Source organism: Prunus persica, chromosome G2 (assembly GCF_000346465.2).
Source record: "Prunus persica cultivar Lovell chromosome G2, Prunus_persica_NCBIv2, whole genome shotgun sequence".
In the NCBI taxonomy this organism is placed as follows: domain Eukaryota; kingdom Viridiplantae; phylum Streptophyta; class Magnoliopsida; order Rosales; family Rosaceae; genus Prunus; species Prunus persica.
The window spans coordinates 23,956,129-23,972,330 of NC_034010.1; the positions used below are offsets into that span (position 1 = coordinate 23,956,129).

The following is a 16,202-nucleotide window of genomic DNA, read 5'->3' on the forward strand; positions in this document are numbered from 1 at the left end:
AGATGATTATCTGTGTCATTATCTCCATGACTTAATTTATAATCAAGTTTTTCCATGGTCTAACATGAACTGTATATTAATATCTCAAAGGCTTAATAATCACCGAACCCTGAAGTTTTATATACTTATACGCTGATATAATAATCATAACCGTGAATAGACAAGTAAATTTATTATTTTTCCGCAGAACATATTGTTGAAACCAGGACTATGTAACTTCATTATTGTCCGATGTAAAGAATTAGCATACTTTTGTCATCCTTTCAAATTTTAATAATGAAAAGCCTGCTGTGCAGCCAAAGGTATGAAGAATTACATAAATGTCTTCTGTTGACACTTGGTATATACTAAGCCCATCTGCCCAATAAAAATGGAACACGTGTACCTCACTGGCCACTTAGCGAAAATGACCATCCGGACATCCTCCACCTCGGCCTCGGTACCACCCCAACCACCATCTCTAAGTCCATGCGTAAACAATCTAATTCACCACTTGACTAGATGGGACTCTGGTCGCTTGTGATAGGCTACTCTACTTACGCCCGCCCTCTAACATGACGCGTAAAACCATAATGAATAGGGTTTGCCAATAAATAGGGTTTGCCATTTGTGTAAGAAAGGGAGAGATAAAAAAACCTGGCAAGAATACAGGTTTTGCATCCGTCCTTGTCTTTGTCGTACTCCACATATTCAAGAGACCCAACCTTGTCTCCATCTTCAAGCAAAACAACGCTTGTTCTTCATACGTTGACCATAGAAAGTCTGTGGATCAAACATCTTCAGTAGCCAGTAGTTCTCATCACCAGCTTCCTTGTTGTGTAGCAATTTCTCTTAGTTCATCGCAACCATGGCTGCAAAACGATTTGCAGCATGTTTTCTTAGGCTGGTTTTGATCTCCCTGCTAGTTGCTTATTCATTTTCTTTACCACTAAACTGGAGATCTTTGAATTTAATCAAAAAGGTAAACCGCGAAGGACCATACATTGGCCTTATCACAGTGTTTCCACCAGAAGAGACTGCCTTTTTTCAGATTGGGGCGTTTAAGCCTAATCAAAAGCATCCTTTTGTGGATCTCTCAGGTTGGCACAGTTATTTTCTGTGCTACTTTACTGTTTTTTTTTTTCTCTTCTCCCTTACCATTTTGAAGAAGGTTTTCACATATTTTAGTTCGGTTTATCTGAAAGGAAGTGTGGTGTTGCAGGGCGGCGATTCCTGGTGGGAAAGATCCATGACAAGAAAGTAGTCTATGTGAGATGTGGAGTTGGGATGGTGAGCCATGCTACTTCCCTTAACGGACCAAAAGTCAGCTTCTGTCATTTTTGTCATTAGAGGGTTTTAATGCATACAAGTTACTAGCCAGTTATATTATATCACACAATTCATAAAATATGAAGAGACATAGAAATTGGTAATTTTTATCCACTATATTTGAGTCTTCAGGATTTTCATTCCTTGAAACCACTTCTCAATCAGATGAATGCTGCTGCAGCAACACAGCAAATGCTGGATCTATTTGACATTCTGGGAATTGTCCATTTTGGCATTGCTGGAAATGCCAACAATTCCTTGTCTATAGGTGATGTGACCATTCCTCAACAGTTTTCTCACACTGGCATTTGGGATTGGCTGGTAAAGTATATTCTGAATCTCTTTTCATCTTTTTATGTGCTTCTACCATTTTAGAGTCCAACGAATTGCAACAGAGTTCTTATTGACAGAACTCAAATCGATCTTTGAATTACGATGAAGCAAGCTTGGACTTTAAAAGATACAATGTACCAAGAGGAGATAACCTGTTGGGACACATTGGATTTAGATATGAACAATTTTTTTCTGAGTACGGGAAGGCCAACACTGCTCGGCGGCTGTTTTGGGCAAATACTACTCGGCAGTGGCTTCAGGTTGCTGCCAACTTGAAGGTCAGACATCCAGATCCCCTCATTTCTGTGTCAATCTACGCCGGAGTAAACTTAGAGAACAAGAAAAGCAAATGATTGATATCAAAGTCTTTGTCTTTTATGGTAAACTTTCCTGAAAACTAGTTGTAACTTGTGTCATATTATTTCAGGGGATCAAACTGAACCAATGTTTGAATTCAAGTGTGTGTCTGCCACAGAAGCCGCAGTTAGTTGTTGGTCTTAGGGGCTCAACAGCCAATATTTTTGTGGACAATGCAGCTTACAGGGACTTCCTTTTTCAAACTTTTCGAGTTTCATCCGTGGACATGGAAAGTTCAGCTGTGGTAATGGTAAGCATTTCGTATACGTGTATGATTCATTTTACAAAAAAAAAAAAACTCATTTTCACCTACAAAAGTAGCAAATAAGCTGTGGTGGTTTTGGCAGACAAGCTTGTCAAATGGCTTCCCGGTGATCGTCATTCGAGGGCTATCCGATCTTGCAGGAGGACAATCAGGACATAACTCAATTGACACCTTTGGGTCTCTTGCAGCTATAAACGCTTGCAAAGTAGTTGTACAATTTATCAAGCAACTGCATCATGATACTAGGTAACCTGGCTTCCCAAGATGTATACACCCCTAAATCTGAAGGAAAAAGAAAATTGCATGAGGTGAGATGTAAGTACTTATAAGGAGAAAGAACCATCTTTTGTTATTGTAAATGCTTATAGCATAATACAAAAATAATGGATACATCAATCCTCTGTTTATTTTGTTTGGTAATAAAGAACCTTTGTCAAAGTGGTAAGAATGCGTTTGCTACTGTAAACCATACAAAGCACGTATGCCATCAATGTCATCCCTATGTAGATCCCGTTTTATAATCCCATGATCGAAGTAGGGATACATGATTGCGTCCGGGAGGTCAGGATTGTGATTAAGCCCCAGCAGATGGCCTATTTCGTGCACGGTGACAGATTCCAAGTCTACCTCATTCGGTCCTGGATTGCTACTCCATCTCTCATCTGCATCATAATGGAAATTCCCACCTCTAGGCGGGTTAGCGTGCGCCAATGTCCCTCTGGGGCCATCGAATGCGTTACCAGGTCCATCTCCATGGTTGCCCCTGTGAAATCCAATGGTAATATCAGCTGCTGAAGTAGCAGGGACTTCCTCAAATGTAAAACTGGTCACTTGTGCCCATCTCTGAAATGCTTGTGCACATATAGACCTTACATTCTGTGTGCCAGGGACTTGGTTCACACTTGAACTAAAGCGATACGTCAGATGGGTTTTGGACCATCTTCGCGGTCCGGGGAAGAACTCATAATGAGCAACCCCATGGATAGACTTGTGCTTATGGTTGTGTTTCTTGCTGCCCTTTCGAGTGCCATTGACAACATCCGGCACACCACATCTTGGCATCATCATCTGTTTCCCCGTGGTGGTGTCTAGAGTTCCAGTGACTTTTAAGTGATAGCTTTTCTGGTATGACTTGATGGCAGACTCTAGAATGTCATCAAACTCCTCGTCGTTGGCATGCTTTGAATGATCATAATTCAGGTAGCCAAATTTGGTGAGGTATTTTTTGAGCTCTTGCAGCCCGCTCACATTTTGACCCTTGTGGCATCCCTCCAGGTGTTGGATGAACTTGAAGGGGTCATGCTGGTCATGAGTAGATTTGGAATGAGTGTTTTGAGAGAGCAACACAAAGATGAGGAAAAAGGCTACACAAACTGAGATGGTTTTTGAGGCCATTGCAGGCATTTGGTAGCTAGCTAGAGAGATGAAAGAAGGCTTTGTTGTGTTGGTCCTGGCTCCCTTGCCTCTATTTATAGATGAAGATTGCAGCATATCAACAAGTGTGTACCTTGTTGGTAGGGGCAGGGTTTTAGTTTCCGTATAGGACTTGGTCATTAATGGAGTCAATGGAAAAATATATAAATACGATGGCGGTCTTTTTGCCATTGTTGTAGGCTATGATTGATTTGCTTATAAGCCAGGAAATCTATTTCCTGGAAATTTATTGAGACTGTTTTGGCCTAATGTAGGCATCCTTCGTGTTTGACACTCTTGCCACAATGTAATTGCCTTCGTCGACTGGGCAAGGACAAAGTCGAAGTCCCTTGGCCTCACGGGGAAGAACCCGAATCTCAACATTAGTAGACACAATTGTCTCTGGCTGGTGGGTACTGTGGAAGTTATATAATGGTTCGCTTTTGCGTATTTGTGAGAAGTGTAAAATTATGCAGAGCCAAATTCAGCCTGAAGTGACATTGACCCCTTTTTACACCCGTTATATAACATATTCAACATCTTCAACCGATGTGTCAAATGTACTACATAGACCTTTAACGGCTAGAAATAACATCTCGCATCACTTCAACCGATGTGTCAAAGCTGATGTGGAATAAAGGCTGGAGGTTGAGATGTTATTTTTGAAATCCCAAAAGCAAGATGTCATACTCAAATAAATATATATATATTTTTTATTTTTAATTTAAAATAAATCAACACTAAAATGTAATAAAATAATAATTTAATTAGACATATCGGGTGGAGTGTAAAGCTGTGTAAGATGTCAAATTGCCACATTAGCCATCAAATTTAAATTTGATGTTTGGTATTTGACATCTCCCTTGGAGATGCTCTTACAAGGAAAAAAAAAATACTACATAAAAAATTTCACAACTAAGCTAATGTTGAACTCCGTTTAACATGATAAAGCCATTTGCAACTAAGTTAGGTAATAAAAAATTGTCTCTGAGAGACACTAGAAGCATAAGCGCTTTAACCAATCATATATATATATATAGCCGTGACCTATTGACAAACTTGACTTTATGGTGGTGGGTTTTGTTACCAATCAGAAGGATTAATTCTTCAATAACTGGTATACCACATCTAAAATTACAGAACAAATCCAAATTTTGAATTCTCTCCCTCTCTTGTGAAGGTATGATCACAAATATTTCAACCAAAACAGACTGATCACAAAGCTCAAGCAATATTGTTGAAATGTGCCTACTTGCACTGTGATCAAGCATGCATCAAATGCCTGAAGCATACGCAAATTATAATAATTTTGATATTCACAGAGTGTATCTATCAAAACATATTCAAAGTCACCCTCATTAGCTAGTAAAAAGAGAACAATTTTGGGCTTGGATCTTTTGCTCCAGCCAAAAGGCAACTACTCATATACATACACACACTAGTTGTATTATATCAATTTATTAAATAAACTAATGTGGTGGGTCTAACTAATAAAAAGATGGTTACTTATTAAATCTTATAATTACAACACAAATGTGGGTTAAGACTTGTACAAAAAATAAATAATGTGAGTTAGATTACTTAGTCAAGGTAGTGTTAACATCCCATTGTCATCCCTATGCAGATTCCGTTTTATACTCCCATAATTGAAGTAGGGATACATGATTGCGTCCGGGAGGTCAGGATTGTGATTAAGCCCCAGCAGATGGCCTATTTCGTGCACGGCGACAGATTCCAAGTCTACCTCATTTGGTCCTGGATTGCTACTCCATCTCTCATCTGCATCATAATGGAAATTCCCACCTCTAGGCGGATTAGCGTGCGCGAAAGTCCCTCTGGGGCCATCGAATGCGGAACCATCTCCATGGTTGCCCCTGTGAAATCCAATGGTAATATCAGCTGCTGAAGTAGCAGGGACTTCCTCAAATGTAAAACTGGTCACTTGTGCCCATCTCTGAAATGCTTGTGCACATATAGACCTTACATTCTGTGTGCCAGGGACTTGGTTCACACTTGAACTAAAGCGATACGTCAGATGGGTTTTGGACCATCTTCGCGGTCCGGGGAAGAACTCATAATGAGCAACCCCATGGATAGACTTGTGCTTATGGTTGTGTTTCTTGCTGCCCTTTCGAGTGCCATTGACAACATCCGGCACACCACATCTTGGCATCATCATCTGTTTCCCCGTGGTGGTGTCTAGAGTTCCAGTGACTTTTAAGTGATAGCTTTTCTGGTATGACTTGATGGCAGACTCTAGAATGTCATCAAACTCCTCGTCGTTGGCATGCTTTGAATGATCATAATTCAGGTAGCCAAATTTGGTGAGGTATTTTTTGAGCTCTTGCAGCCCGCTCACATTTTGACCCTTGTGGCATCCCTCCAAGTGTTGGATGAACTTGAAGGGGTCATGCTGGTCATGAGTAGATTTGGAATGAGTGTTTTGAGAGAGCAACACAAAGATGAGGAAAAAGGCTACACAAACTGAGATGGTTTTTGAGGCCATTGCAGGCATTTGGTAGCTAGCTAGAGAGATGAAAGAAGGCTTTGTTGTGTTGGTCCTGGCTCCCTTGCCTCTATTTATAGATGAAGATTGCAGCATATCAACAAGTGTGTACCTTGTTGGAAGGGCAGGGTTTAGTTGCCATATACTTGTTATAGGACTTGGTCATTAATGGAGTCAAAGGAGAAATATATAAATACAATGGCGGTCTTTTTGCTCTTGTTGTAGGCCATGATTGATTTGCTTGATAGCCGGGAAATCTATTTCCTGGAAATTTATTGAGACTGTTTTGACTCAATGTAGGCATCCTTCGTGTTTGACACTCTTGCCACAAGTGTAATTGCCTTCATCGACGGGGCAAAGTCGAAGTCGAAGTCCCTTGGCCTCACGGGGAAGAACCTGAATCTCAACATTAGTAGAAAAAATTATCTGGCTGGTGGCTACTGTGGAAGTTATATAATGGTTCACTTTTGCGTATTTATGAGAAGTGTAAAACTACACGGAGCCAAATTCAGGCCTGAAGTGACCTTGACCCCCCTTTGCACCCGTTATATAACATATTTTAATACATGCAAAAAAAAATGATACTATATTAAAAATTTCACAACTAAGCTAATGTTGAACTCCTTTTGACATGATAAAGCCATTTGCAACTAAGTTTTAAGTTTTGAATATGTAATAAAAAATTGTCTCTGAGAGACTAGAAGCATAAGCACTTTATAAAACCAATCCAATCATATATATATGTAGCAGTGACCTATTGACAAACTTGAATTTATGGTGGTGGGTTTGGTTGCCAATCAAAAGGATTAATTCTTCAATAACTGGTATACCACATCTAAAATTACAGCGCAAATCCAAATTTTGAATTCTCTCCCTCTCTTGTGAAGGTATGATCACAAATATTTCAACCAAAACAGACTGATCACAAAGCTCAAGCAATATTGTTGAAATGTGCCTACTTGCACTGTGATCAAGCATGCATCAAATGCCTCAAGCATACGCAAATTATAATAATTTTGATATTCACAGAGTGTATCTATCAAAACATATTCAAAGTCACCCTCATTAGCTAGTAAAAAGAGAACAATTTTGGGCTTGGATCTTTTGCTCCAGCCAAAAGGCAAGTACTCATATACATACACACACTAGTTGTATTATATCAATTCATTAAACTAATGTGGTGAGTCTAACTAATAAAAAGATGGTTACTTATTAAATCTTATAATTACAACACAAATGTGGGTTAGACTTCGACAAAAAAAAGAAAAGTGAGTTACATTAGTTGGCCAAGGTAGCGTTAACAACCCATTGTACTTGGATTAGTAACTCTCCCTTCAACCAAACAACTATCAACTACGAAATTTGAAGAACTAAAAAGTAATTCACAATCATATTAGAAATAAGTTTAAATGGAGTTTAAATACACCAACAAAGTATATAAAATATCAAAAAACATAACCATTCATCGCTATTATTACTAGCCTCTCCGCATATGCTTCCGCGCCTGCGAGAGGCTTTTTAAAAAAAATTTAAATTTATTTTAGAATTAAAAAAGATAATGCGTAGTTTTGTTCCATAAAATTAAGATCCATTATCTGAATTTAATTTTAATTTTAATTTTTTTAATATAAAAAAGTGTGAATTTACCATATTATCCTTATTTAATTGGATTTGTCAACAAGTGAAAGTGGAGCGACAGAAACCATCAGGACTTATGCAACCACTTCCGATTTCTGAATGGAAGTGGGAACATATTACCATGGATTTTGTTTTCAAGCTTCCACGTACTTCTAAGGGACATGATGGAATTTGGGTGATAGTTGATCGACTTACCAAATCCGCCTATTTCCTACCTATCAAGGAGACCTATTCTTTGTCAAAGTTGGCGAAACTTTTTGTGGATGAGATTGTGAGGTTGCATGGAGCACCTGTGTCCATTATGTCGGACAGGGATGCTAGGTTTACTTCTCAATTCTAGAGGTGTTTACAGGAAGCTATGGGTACTAAGTTGCAGTTCAGTACAGCTTTTCACCCACAGACTGATGGGCAATCAGAAAGGACTATCCAGACTCTGGAGGATATGTTGAGGTCCTGTGTGTTGCAGCTTAAGGATGCGTGGGATAGTCACCTTGCTTTGATAGAATTTGCTTATAATAACAGTTATCATTCAAGTATTGAAACGGCTCCATATGAGGCGTTGTATGGGAGGCAATGTAGAACTCCTATTCGTTGGAATGAAGTGGGTGACCAGAAATTGGAAAAAGTGGATAATATCCGAGCAACAACCGAGAAGGTGAAGATGATCAGAGAGAAATTGAAGACTGCCCAAGACAGACAAAAGAGTTATGCAGATAATAGGTCCAAGGATCTTGAGTTTGCAGTAGGGGATTGGGTATTCTTGAAGTTATCTTCGTGGAAGGGTGTGATGAGGTTTGGTAAACGTGGGAAGTTAAGCCCTCGTTATATCGGACCTTATGAGATTACCAAACGTATTGGACTTGTTGCCTACAGACTTGCACTACCACCAGAACTATCTCAGATCCATGACGTGTTTCATGTATCCATGCTACGGAAGTACATGCTAGATCCTTCCCATGTTCTAGAGCGTCAACCTGTTGAGTTGAGAGAAGATTTGACTTATGAGGAGCAACCTGTGTAGATCTTGTATAGGAAAGAACAAATGTCGTGCTCCAGATCCATTCATGTAGTGAAGGTTTTGTGGAGAAGTCGAACTGTTGAAGAAGCTACATAGGAGCCCGAGGCGTAGATGCAGGCTAAGTAACCTTATGTCTTCCATTAACAGGTACGTGAATTTCGGGGATAAAATTTTTATAAGGGGGGTAGATTGTAACACCATGACTCCAAATTTAATTCCATATTTAAATTATTTAATTGAAATTATGAATTTACCCTTGGGGTAGGGGTATTTTGGTTATTTTCTTATCCGGAAGGATTTTGGGACAATGAGTGGTATGATTATGTAGGTTGTACTAAGACGAGTCCGTAGACACGTGGTAGGCTTGAATCTGAATTGTAACGAAGAAACGGCGACCAAAATTAGTCCAATGACAATCGTAAATAATTCTAACTTGGGATTAGAAAAATCAGAAACCTCATTTCTCTCTCCTCACGCGCACATAGTTCTCTCTCTCCTCTCTCTTTCCCCGAAATTGTGACTCACTCACTCACTCTCTCTCTCTCTCTCTCTCTCTCTCTCTCTTTCTCTCTCCGATTCTCGCAGCACCGGCCACGGCAGGACGTGAAGCCGGTCACGTTCGAACTAGCTCGACGTCCTGGTCACGCTGCACCCGAAATCCCGGGTCGAAAACCTCGAATTCCGACTACGGTTTCGACTGGTTCAATAAGAAATTTTCCCGTCGTTGCACCGCAGCCATTGCCGCCCAATCTTGGTGAAACAGGTGAGGTTTCTTACTCTTTTTCTGAGCCCTAGTTGTCTGTTGCATAGGATTGGATCGATTTGTCTTCTAGAATTTCGATTTTGAAACCTAGGTTTTGGCCAAATTTCAAAGTGAAATTCTGGTCAGTTGCCGTCCAAATTGGACCTCCCCCGTAGTTGAATGAAATGATCCCCGCCTCGAGTAGTAGCTAGGGTAGGAAGGGTGAAGCGTGATGTGGAGTTTTTCCATCGCCGAAAATTACTCTACACACCCACGCGCTGTCGGTGCATGGGCAAGGGTGGTGAAACCAAATTTTGTCCTGATGTAATCTTCATGTTGTCACGAGCGCGTAGGTGTGCTCGGATTTCAATTCGGATATTGTTTGGCTATCGAACGAATTTATGCATATTGTGCATTATCCGGGATCGATATGTTTGGACTGTTGGATCGAGTCCAAATTAATATATGTTACTCTATACATTTTTTGGATCGTGTAGGAATTCGTGGAGCGTAAATTGGAGCCCCGGATGTTCCGATTCAATAACTTGAAGTTTATGGTTTACGATAGGCCTCCTTTCCTGATCAAACTTTCAAGAAGTATTTCCTAACACGTAGATGGACCTTAGAATACCTCGTTCAACGTACACGCACCGGGAACATGGGGAAATAAGTATTTAATTTGTGAATTCCGTTTCGAAGTAATTTTATATTAATTAAGAGTTCGTATCTCGAAATAGGTGCTCCGACCCCTCGTAGCAGCAGGCGGGACCCTTTCAGGGTCAGGCAGCGTGAGACTAGTTGTGAGTGGACATTTATTTTAAATATGCATTATTTTCTATGATTGGGAAGTTATGGATGAAATGAATTTATTTATACACATATAGATATTTTGGATTAAAGTTTGAGAAATTAATAAGTTGAGATATTAGTAATATTAAATTGAGAATGAGATTTTGATTGGAAATTTGAGGTTGAATTTTGGGAAATTGGGATTTGAGTATTATGGTTTAATATGGAGAGATGTATAAATACACCACCCCCTAGTTACTAGGCTTTCCACACGTGGTGTTGGAATTTTTGGAGTGTGGGAAGAACATGTGATTATTAGTCTCACACGTGGTGTTGGAATTTCCAGCGTATGATACACTTTCCATACGTGGCGTTGGAATTTTCGGCGTGTGATGATGTAGTCTGTGCGAGTAGGACTTTGTATTGGAGCTAGACGTGACATTGGAGTTTCCGGCGTGTGAGCTATGGAGTTTCGTCCTCCGGTTGGACCGCTCATCCCTAGACGCAGGATAGCAACAGGAAATCTTGCGGGCTAGCCAAACAATCCCCCAGTTGGATTGTTTCTTCGGTACCTAAGTAGTGTGATAAATATTACGTATATTTATAGATATATATATTTATATATACATATATATATATATATATATGTGAGTATAAATCAATTAAAGTATATGTAGCGGTTTGGTAAGAGCAGTATAAATTTTGGGGATAAAGTTTATGGATAGAGTGTTTTGATTTTAAAGGGTTTCAGAGAGTGATGTTTTTTATCATGAAATAAAAGTTAGTGAATCTGCATGTTTTGATCATTATTTTTACACGGTGGTGTTATTATGCCCGAATCGTGAACATCAGTAGATTAGGTTTCGAGTAATTTCTTTCTACTCAACTGGTTGTTCTTGTAAACTAAATTCGATAAATGCTCTGTTATTGCCCATGTTAGGTTTTACTTGTGAAGCCAGAGGCCATATAGTTTATACTGTTGAATGCATGCTGCTGGTTGGGACTATTTTGTGTTTAATATGCAGGTTGAAATTTTTGGGATTGTTCAATTTACAAGAGAGACTCTGCCAAAATTTTGGTAGAAAGTCTCGGTTTTTAGTAAGTGGGCCTGACATCAGGGTGATGTCGGAATTAAGACGAAATTTGTCCCGGTTTCCGAGGAATTCTGGAGCAGGTCCTGTCATATCTGTTTTTTGCTTTATATATATAGATTATAATATGCGTGAAGAGCCTTATAAATGATTTTTTTTTTAATTTTTTTTTTTTTTAAAAGGGTGCAAACTGTAGAGAGGTTAGGGGGGTAAGTCTGCTAGTACATGGGATCTGACTTTCTTTTGGTCAAACTTCGCAGCCCACCAAAAATATTGAGCTCAATCACAAATTCATATATGCACCTCTCCGTCTCTGTGTCGCATTGAGCAGAATTTTAAAGAGGAAAAGAAGAAAGACACTTTCTTTTTCTCTGTAAAGGAAAAAAAAAATGGCGCTCTCGCGGCTTCGACACCCAGTGATCTCTCGCGCGCCCTCTCTCTTGAGAGCTCGCCTTCTCTCCTCAGCCACCAGATCACTCACTCGGTACACTCTCTCTCGTCCTCTGTCAATCACTTCCGATACATATGTTCATTTCATGAATTGTATGGGATGCTTTTAAAGTAAAGTATTGATTTTTCTGAATGGGTTGGTGGAATGTTGTTGATGGTTTTGGTATTTGATTGAATTTAGATTGGAATGATGAGCATTATGAGATTTGGGGATTGGCGGGTAAGTGTTAAGAGTGTCTTTAATACTGGCATACTTATCAGTTTGAGTAGAGGCAATTTGTAATTGCAATGTAGGGACTATGTGTTTTTCACTAATTGATGAGAATGTGCGTTCTCTGTTTATGAAATAGAAATGGGTTTTAGTGATTTTGCTAATTGGAGAGGGTGTTAATTGTTAAACCAAAGGATTCTGTTTCACGAAGTTGCTGATTGAATTTGAATCTAGTTTTTCAGCATTCAAGGAAACTCTTTCAATATGTTAGTTCGGTTTATCTGAAATGCAGTGTGGTGTTGCAGGGCGGTGATTCCTGGTGGGAAAGATGTGGGGTTGGGATGGTGAGCCATGCTACTTCCCTTAATGGACCAAAAGTCAGCTTCTGTCAGTTTTGTCATTTAGAAGGTTTTAATGCATACAAGTTACTAACCCGTTATATTATATCACACAATTCATAAAATATGAAGAGACATAAAATTGGTAATTTTTATCCACTATATTTGAGCCTTCAGGATTTTCATTCCTTGAAACCACTTCTCAATCAGAAGAATGCTGCTGCAGCAACACAGCAAATGCTGGATCTATTTGACATTCTGGGAATTGCCAATTTTGGCATTGCTGGAAATGCCAACAATTCCTTGTCTATTGGTGATGTGACCTTTCCTCAACACTTTTCTCACACTGGCATTTGGGATTGGCTGGTAAAGTATATTCTGAATCTCTTTTCATCTTTTTATGTGCTTGTACCATTTTAGAGTCCAATGAATTGCATCAGAGTTCTTATTGACGGAACCCAAATCGATCTTTGAATTACGATGAAGCAAGCTTGGACTTTAAAAGATACAATGTACCAAGAGGAGATAACCTGTTGGGATGCATTGGACTTAGTTATGAACAATTTTTTTCTGAGCACAGGAAGGCCAACACTATTCGGCCGCTGTTTTGGGCAAATACTACTCGGCAGTGGCTTCAGGTTGCTGCCAACTTGAAGGTCAGACATCCAGATCGTCTCATTTCTATGTCAATCTACACCGGAGTAAACTTAGAGAACAAGAAAAGCAAATGATTGATATCAAAGTCTTTGTCTTTTATGGTAACCTTTCCTGAATACTAGTTGTAACTTGTGTCATATTATTTCAGGGATCTAACTGAACCAATGTTTGAATTCAAGTGTGTGTGTGCCACAGAAGCCGCAGTTAGTTGTTGGTCTTAGGGGCTCAACAGCCAATATTTTTGTGGACAATGCTGCTTACAGGGATTTCCTTTTTCAAACTTTTTGAGTTTCATCCGTGGACATGGAAAGTTCAGCTGCAGTAATGGTAAGCATTTCGTATACGTGTATGATTTATTTTACCCAAAAAAAAAAAAAAAAAACCCTCATTTTCACCTACAAAAGTAGCTAATAAGCTGTGGTGGTTTTGGCAGACAAGCTTGTCAAATGGCTTCCCAGTAATCGTCATTCGAGGGCTATCTGATCTTGCAGGAGGACAATCAGGACATAAATCAATTGACACCTTTGGGTCTCTTGCAGCTATAAACGCTTGCAAAGTTGTTGTACAATTTATCAAGCAACTGCATCTTGATACTAGGGAACCTGGCTTCCCAAGATCTATATACCCCTAAATCTAAAGGAAAATATAATTGCATGTGGTGAGATGTAAGTACTTATAAGGAGAAAGAACCATCTTTTGTTATTGTAAATGCTTATAGCATAATACAAAAATAATTGATACATCAATCCTCTGTTTATTTTGTTTGGTAATAAAGAACCTTTGTCAAAGCGGTAAGAATGCGTTTGCTACTGTAAACCATACAAAGCACGTATGCCATCAATGTCATCCCTATGCAGATTCCGTTTTATACTCCCATAATTGAAGTAGGGATACATGATTGCGTCCGGGAGGTCAGGATTGTGATTAAGCCCCAGCAGATGGCCTATTTCGTGCACGGCGACAGATTCCAAGTCTACCTCATTTGGTCCTGGATTGCTACTCCATCTCTCATCTGCATCATAATGGAAATTCCCACCTCTAGGCGGATTAGCGTGCGCGAAAGTCCCTCTGGGGCCATCGAATGCGGAACCATCTCCATGGTTGCCCCTGTGAAATCCAATGGTAATATCAGCTGCTGAAGTAGCAGGGACTTCCTCAAATGTAAAACTGGTCACTTGTGCCCATCTCTGAAATGCTTGTGCACATATAGACCTTACATTCTGTGTGCCAGGGACTTGGTTCACACTTGAACTAAAGCGATACGTCAGATGGGTTTTGGACCATCTTCGCGGTCCGGGGAAGAAGAACTCATAATGAGCAACCCCATGGATAGACTTGTGCTTATGGTTGTGTTTCTTGCTGCCCTTTCGTGTGCCATTGACAACATCCGGCACACCACATCTTGGCATCATCATCTGTTTCCCCGTGGTGGTGTCTAGAGTTCCAGTGACTTTTAAGTGATAGCTTTTCTGGTATGACTTGATGGCAGACTCTAGAATGTCATCAAACTCCTCGTCGTTGGCATGCTTTGAATGATCATAATTCAGGTAGCCAAATTTGGTGAGGTATTTTTTGAGCTCTTGCAGCCCGCTCACATTTTGACCCTTGTGGCATCCCTCCAGGTGTTGGATGAACTTGAAGGGGTCATGCTGGTCATGAGTAGATTTGGAATGAGTGTTTTGAGAGAGCAACACAAAGATGAGGAAAAAGGCTACACAAACTGAGATGGTTTTTGAGGCCATTGCAGGCATTTGGTAGCTAGCTAGAGAGATGAAAGAAGGCTTTGTTGTGTTGGTCCTGGCTCCCTTGCCTCTATTTATAGATGAAGATTGCAGCATATCAACAAGTGTGTACCTTGTTGGTAGGGGCAGGGTTTTAGTTTCCGTATAGGACTTGGTCATTAATGGAGTCAATGGAAAAATATATAAATACGATGGCGGTCTTTTTGCCATTGTTGTAGGCTATGATTGATTTGCTTATAAGCCAGGAAATCTATTTCCTGGAAATTTATTGAGACTGTTTTGGCCTAATGTAGGCATCCTTCGTGTTTGACACTCTTGCCACAATGTAATTGCCTTCGTCGACTGGGCAAGGACAAAGTCGAAGTCCCTTGGCCTCACGGGGAAGAACCCGAATCTCAACATTAGTAGACACAATTGTCTCTGGCTGGTGGGTACTGTGGAAGTTATATAATGGTTCGCTTTTGCGTATTTGTGAGAAGTGTAAAATTATGCAGAGCCAAATTCAGCCTGAAGTGACATTGACCCCTTTTTACACCCGTTATATAACATATTCAACATCTTCAACCGATGTGTCAAATGTACTACATAGACCTTTAACGGCTAGAAATAACATCTCGCATCACTTCAACCGATGTGTCAAAGCTGATGTGGAATAAAGGCTGGAGGTTGAGATGTTATTTTTGAAATCCCAAAAGCAAGATGTCATACTCAAATAAATATATATATATTTTTTATTTTTAATTTAAAATAAATCAACACTAAAATGTAATAAAATAATAATTTAATTAGACATATCGGGTGGAGTGTAAAGCTGTGTAAGATGTCAAATTGCCACATTAGCCATCAAATTTAAATTTGATGTTTGGTATTTGACATCTCCCTTGGAGATGCTCTTACAAGGAAAAAAAAAATACTACATAAAAAATTTCACAACTAAGCTAATGTTGAACTCCGTTTAACATGATAAAGCCATTTGCAACTAAGTTAGGTAATAAAAAATTGTCTCTGAGAGACACTAGAAGCATAAGCGCTTTAACCAATCATATATATATATATAGCCGTGACCTATTGACAAACTTGACTTTATGGTGGTGGGTTTTGTTACCAATCAGAAGGATTAATTCTTCAATAACTGGTATACCACATCTAAAATTACAGAACAAATCCAAATTTTGAATTCTCTCCCTCTCTTGTGAAGGTATGATCACAAATATTTCAACCAAAACAGACTGATCACAAAGCTCAAGCAATATTGTTGAAATGTGCCTACTTGCACTGTGATCAAGCATGCATCAAATGCCTGAAGCATACGCAAATTATAATAATTTTGATATTCACAGAGTG

The 16,202-nt window shown here is 39.4% G+C and overlaps 4 protein-coding genes across 8 annotated transcripts; 2 read left to right on the forward strand and 2 right to left on the reverse strand.

The window, feature by feature from the left end:
• On the forward strand, window positions 536-2,701 carry LOC18786998 (bark storage protein A). Of its 4 annotated transcripts, none has more exons than XM_007220673.2 (6): window positions 536-1,079; window positions 1,202-1,269; window positions 1,474-1,629; window positions 1,719-1,919; window positions 2,069-2,248; window positions 2,346-2,701. In XM_007220673.2, the coding sequence occupies exons 1-6, from the start codon at window positions 848-850 to the stop codon at window positions 2,511-2,513; spliced, it is 1,005 nt and encodes a 334-aa protein (XP_007220735.1). In that variant the 5' UTR covers window positions 536-847; the 3' UTR covers window positions 2,514-2,701. The 4 variants fall into 4 exon arrangements, with proteins under 4 accessions (XP_007220735.1, XP_020413967.1, XP_020413968.1 ...); XM_020558378.1 differs by having other exon boundaries at window positions 545-1,079; window positions 1,441-1,629; XM_020558379.1 differs by having other exon boundaries at window positions 978-1,079; window positions 1,490-1,629.
• On the reverse strand, window positions 2,707-6,327 carry LOC18787458 (metalloendoproteinase 2-MMP). 2 transcript variants are annotated; one of them, XM_020558377.1, is made up of 2 exons: window positions 5,297-6,327; window positions 2,716-2,766 (listed from the first exon to the last, which is right to left on the reverse strand). In XM_020558377.1, exons 1-2 carry the CDS (start codon window positions 6,276-6,278, stop codon window positions 2,720-2,722), a joined length of 1,029 nt encoding a protein of 342 aa, XP_020413966.1. In that variant the 5' UTR covers window positions 6,279-6,327; the 3' UTR covers window positions 2,716-2,719. The 2 variants fall into 2 exon arrangements, with proteins under 2 accessions (XP_007220919.2, XP_020413966.1); XM_007220857.2 differs by lacking the exon at window positions 5,297-6,327 and having other exon boundaries at window positions 2,707-3,946.
• On the forward strand, window positions 11,419-13,862 carry LOC18786376. Its single transcript, XM_020557484.1, has 7 exons — window positions 11,419-11,944; window positions 12,092-12,130; window positions 12,427-12,529; window positions 12,686-12,825; window positions 13,040-13,115; window positions 13,265-13,443; window positions 13,550-13,862. The coding sequence occupies exons 2-6, from the start codon at window positions 12,098-12,100 to the stop codon at window positions 13,270-13,272; spliced, it is 360 nt and encodes a 119-aa protein (XP_020413073.1). The 5' UTR covers window positions 11,419-11,944; window positions 12,092-12,097; the 3' UTR covers window positions 13,273-13,443; window positions 13,550-13,862.
• LOC18786549 (metalloendoproteinase 5-MMP) lies at window positions 13,793-15,090 on the reverse strand. The gene has a single exon (XM_020557483.1). The coding sequence runs from the start codon at window positions 15,066-15,068 to the stop codon at window positions 13,923-13,925; it is 1,146 nt and encodes a 381-aa protein (XP_020413072.1). The 5' UTR covers window positions 15,069-15,090; the 3' UTR covers window positions 13,793-13,922.

What these genes read in the sequence shown, in the direction of transcription:
- LOC18786998 (XM_020558378.1), top strand. Translation starts at nt 848, where the DNA reads ATGGCTGCAAAACGATTTGCAGCATGTTTTCTTAGGCTGGTTTTGATC. An exon ending in TGAGATGTGGAGTTGGGATG is followed by an intron (nt 1,270 to 1,440) that starts GTGAGCCATGCT and finishes TTGAGTCTTCAG; the next exon opens with GATTTTCATTCCTTGAAACC. An exon ending in AGGTTGCTGCCAACTTGAAG is followed by an intron (nt 1,920 to 2,068) that starts GTCAGACATCCA and finishes ATATTATTTCAG; the next exon opens with GGGATCAAACTGAACCAATG.
- LOC18787458 (XM_007220857.2), bottom strand. Translation starts at nt 3,868, where the DNA reads ATGGCAAAAAGACCGCCATCGTATTTATATATTTTTCCATTGACTCCA.
- LOC18786376 (XM_020557484.1), top strand. Translation starts at nt 12,098, where the DNA reads ATGATGAGCATTATGAGATTTGGGGATTGGCGG. An exon ending in TGAGATTTGGGGATTGGCGG is followed by an intron (nt 12,131 to 12,426) that starts GTAAGTGTTAAG and finishes GTGGTGTTGCAG; the next exon opens with GGCGGTGATTCCTGGTGGGA. An exon ending in TCAGTTTTGTCATTTAGAAG is followed by an intron (nt 12,530 to 12,685) that starts GTTTTAATGCAT and finishes ATGCTGCTGCAG; the next exon opens with CAACACAGCAAATGCTGGAT.
- LOC18786549 (XM_020557483.1), bottom strand. Translation starts at nt 15,068, where the DNA reads ATGGCAAAAAGACCGCCATCGTATTTATATATTTTTCCATTGACTCCA.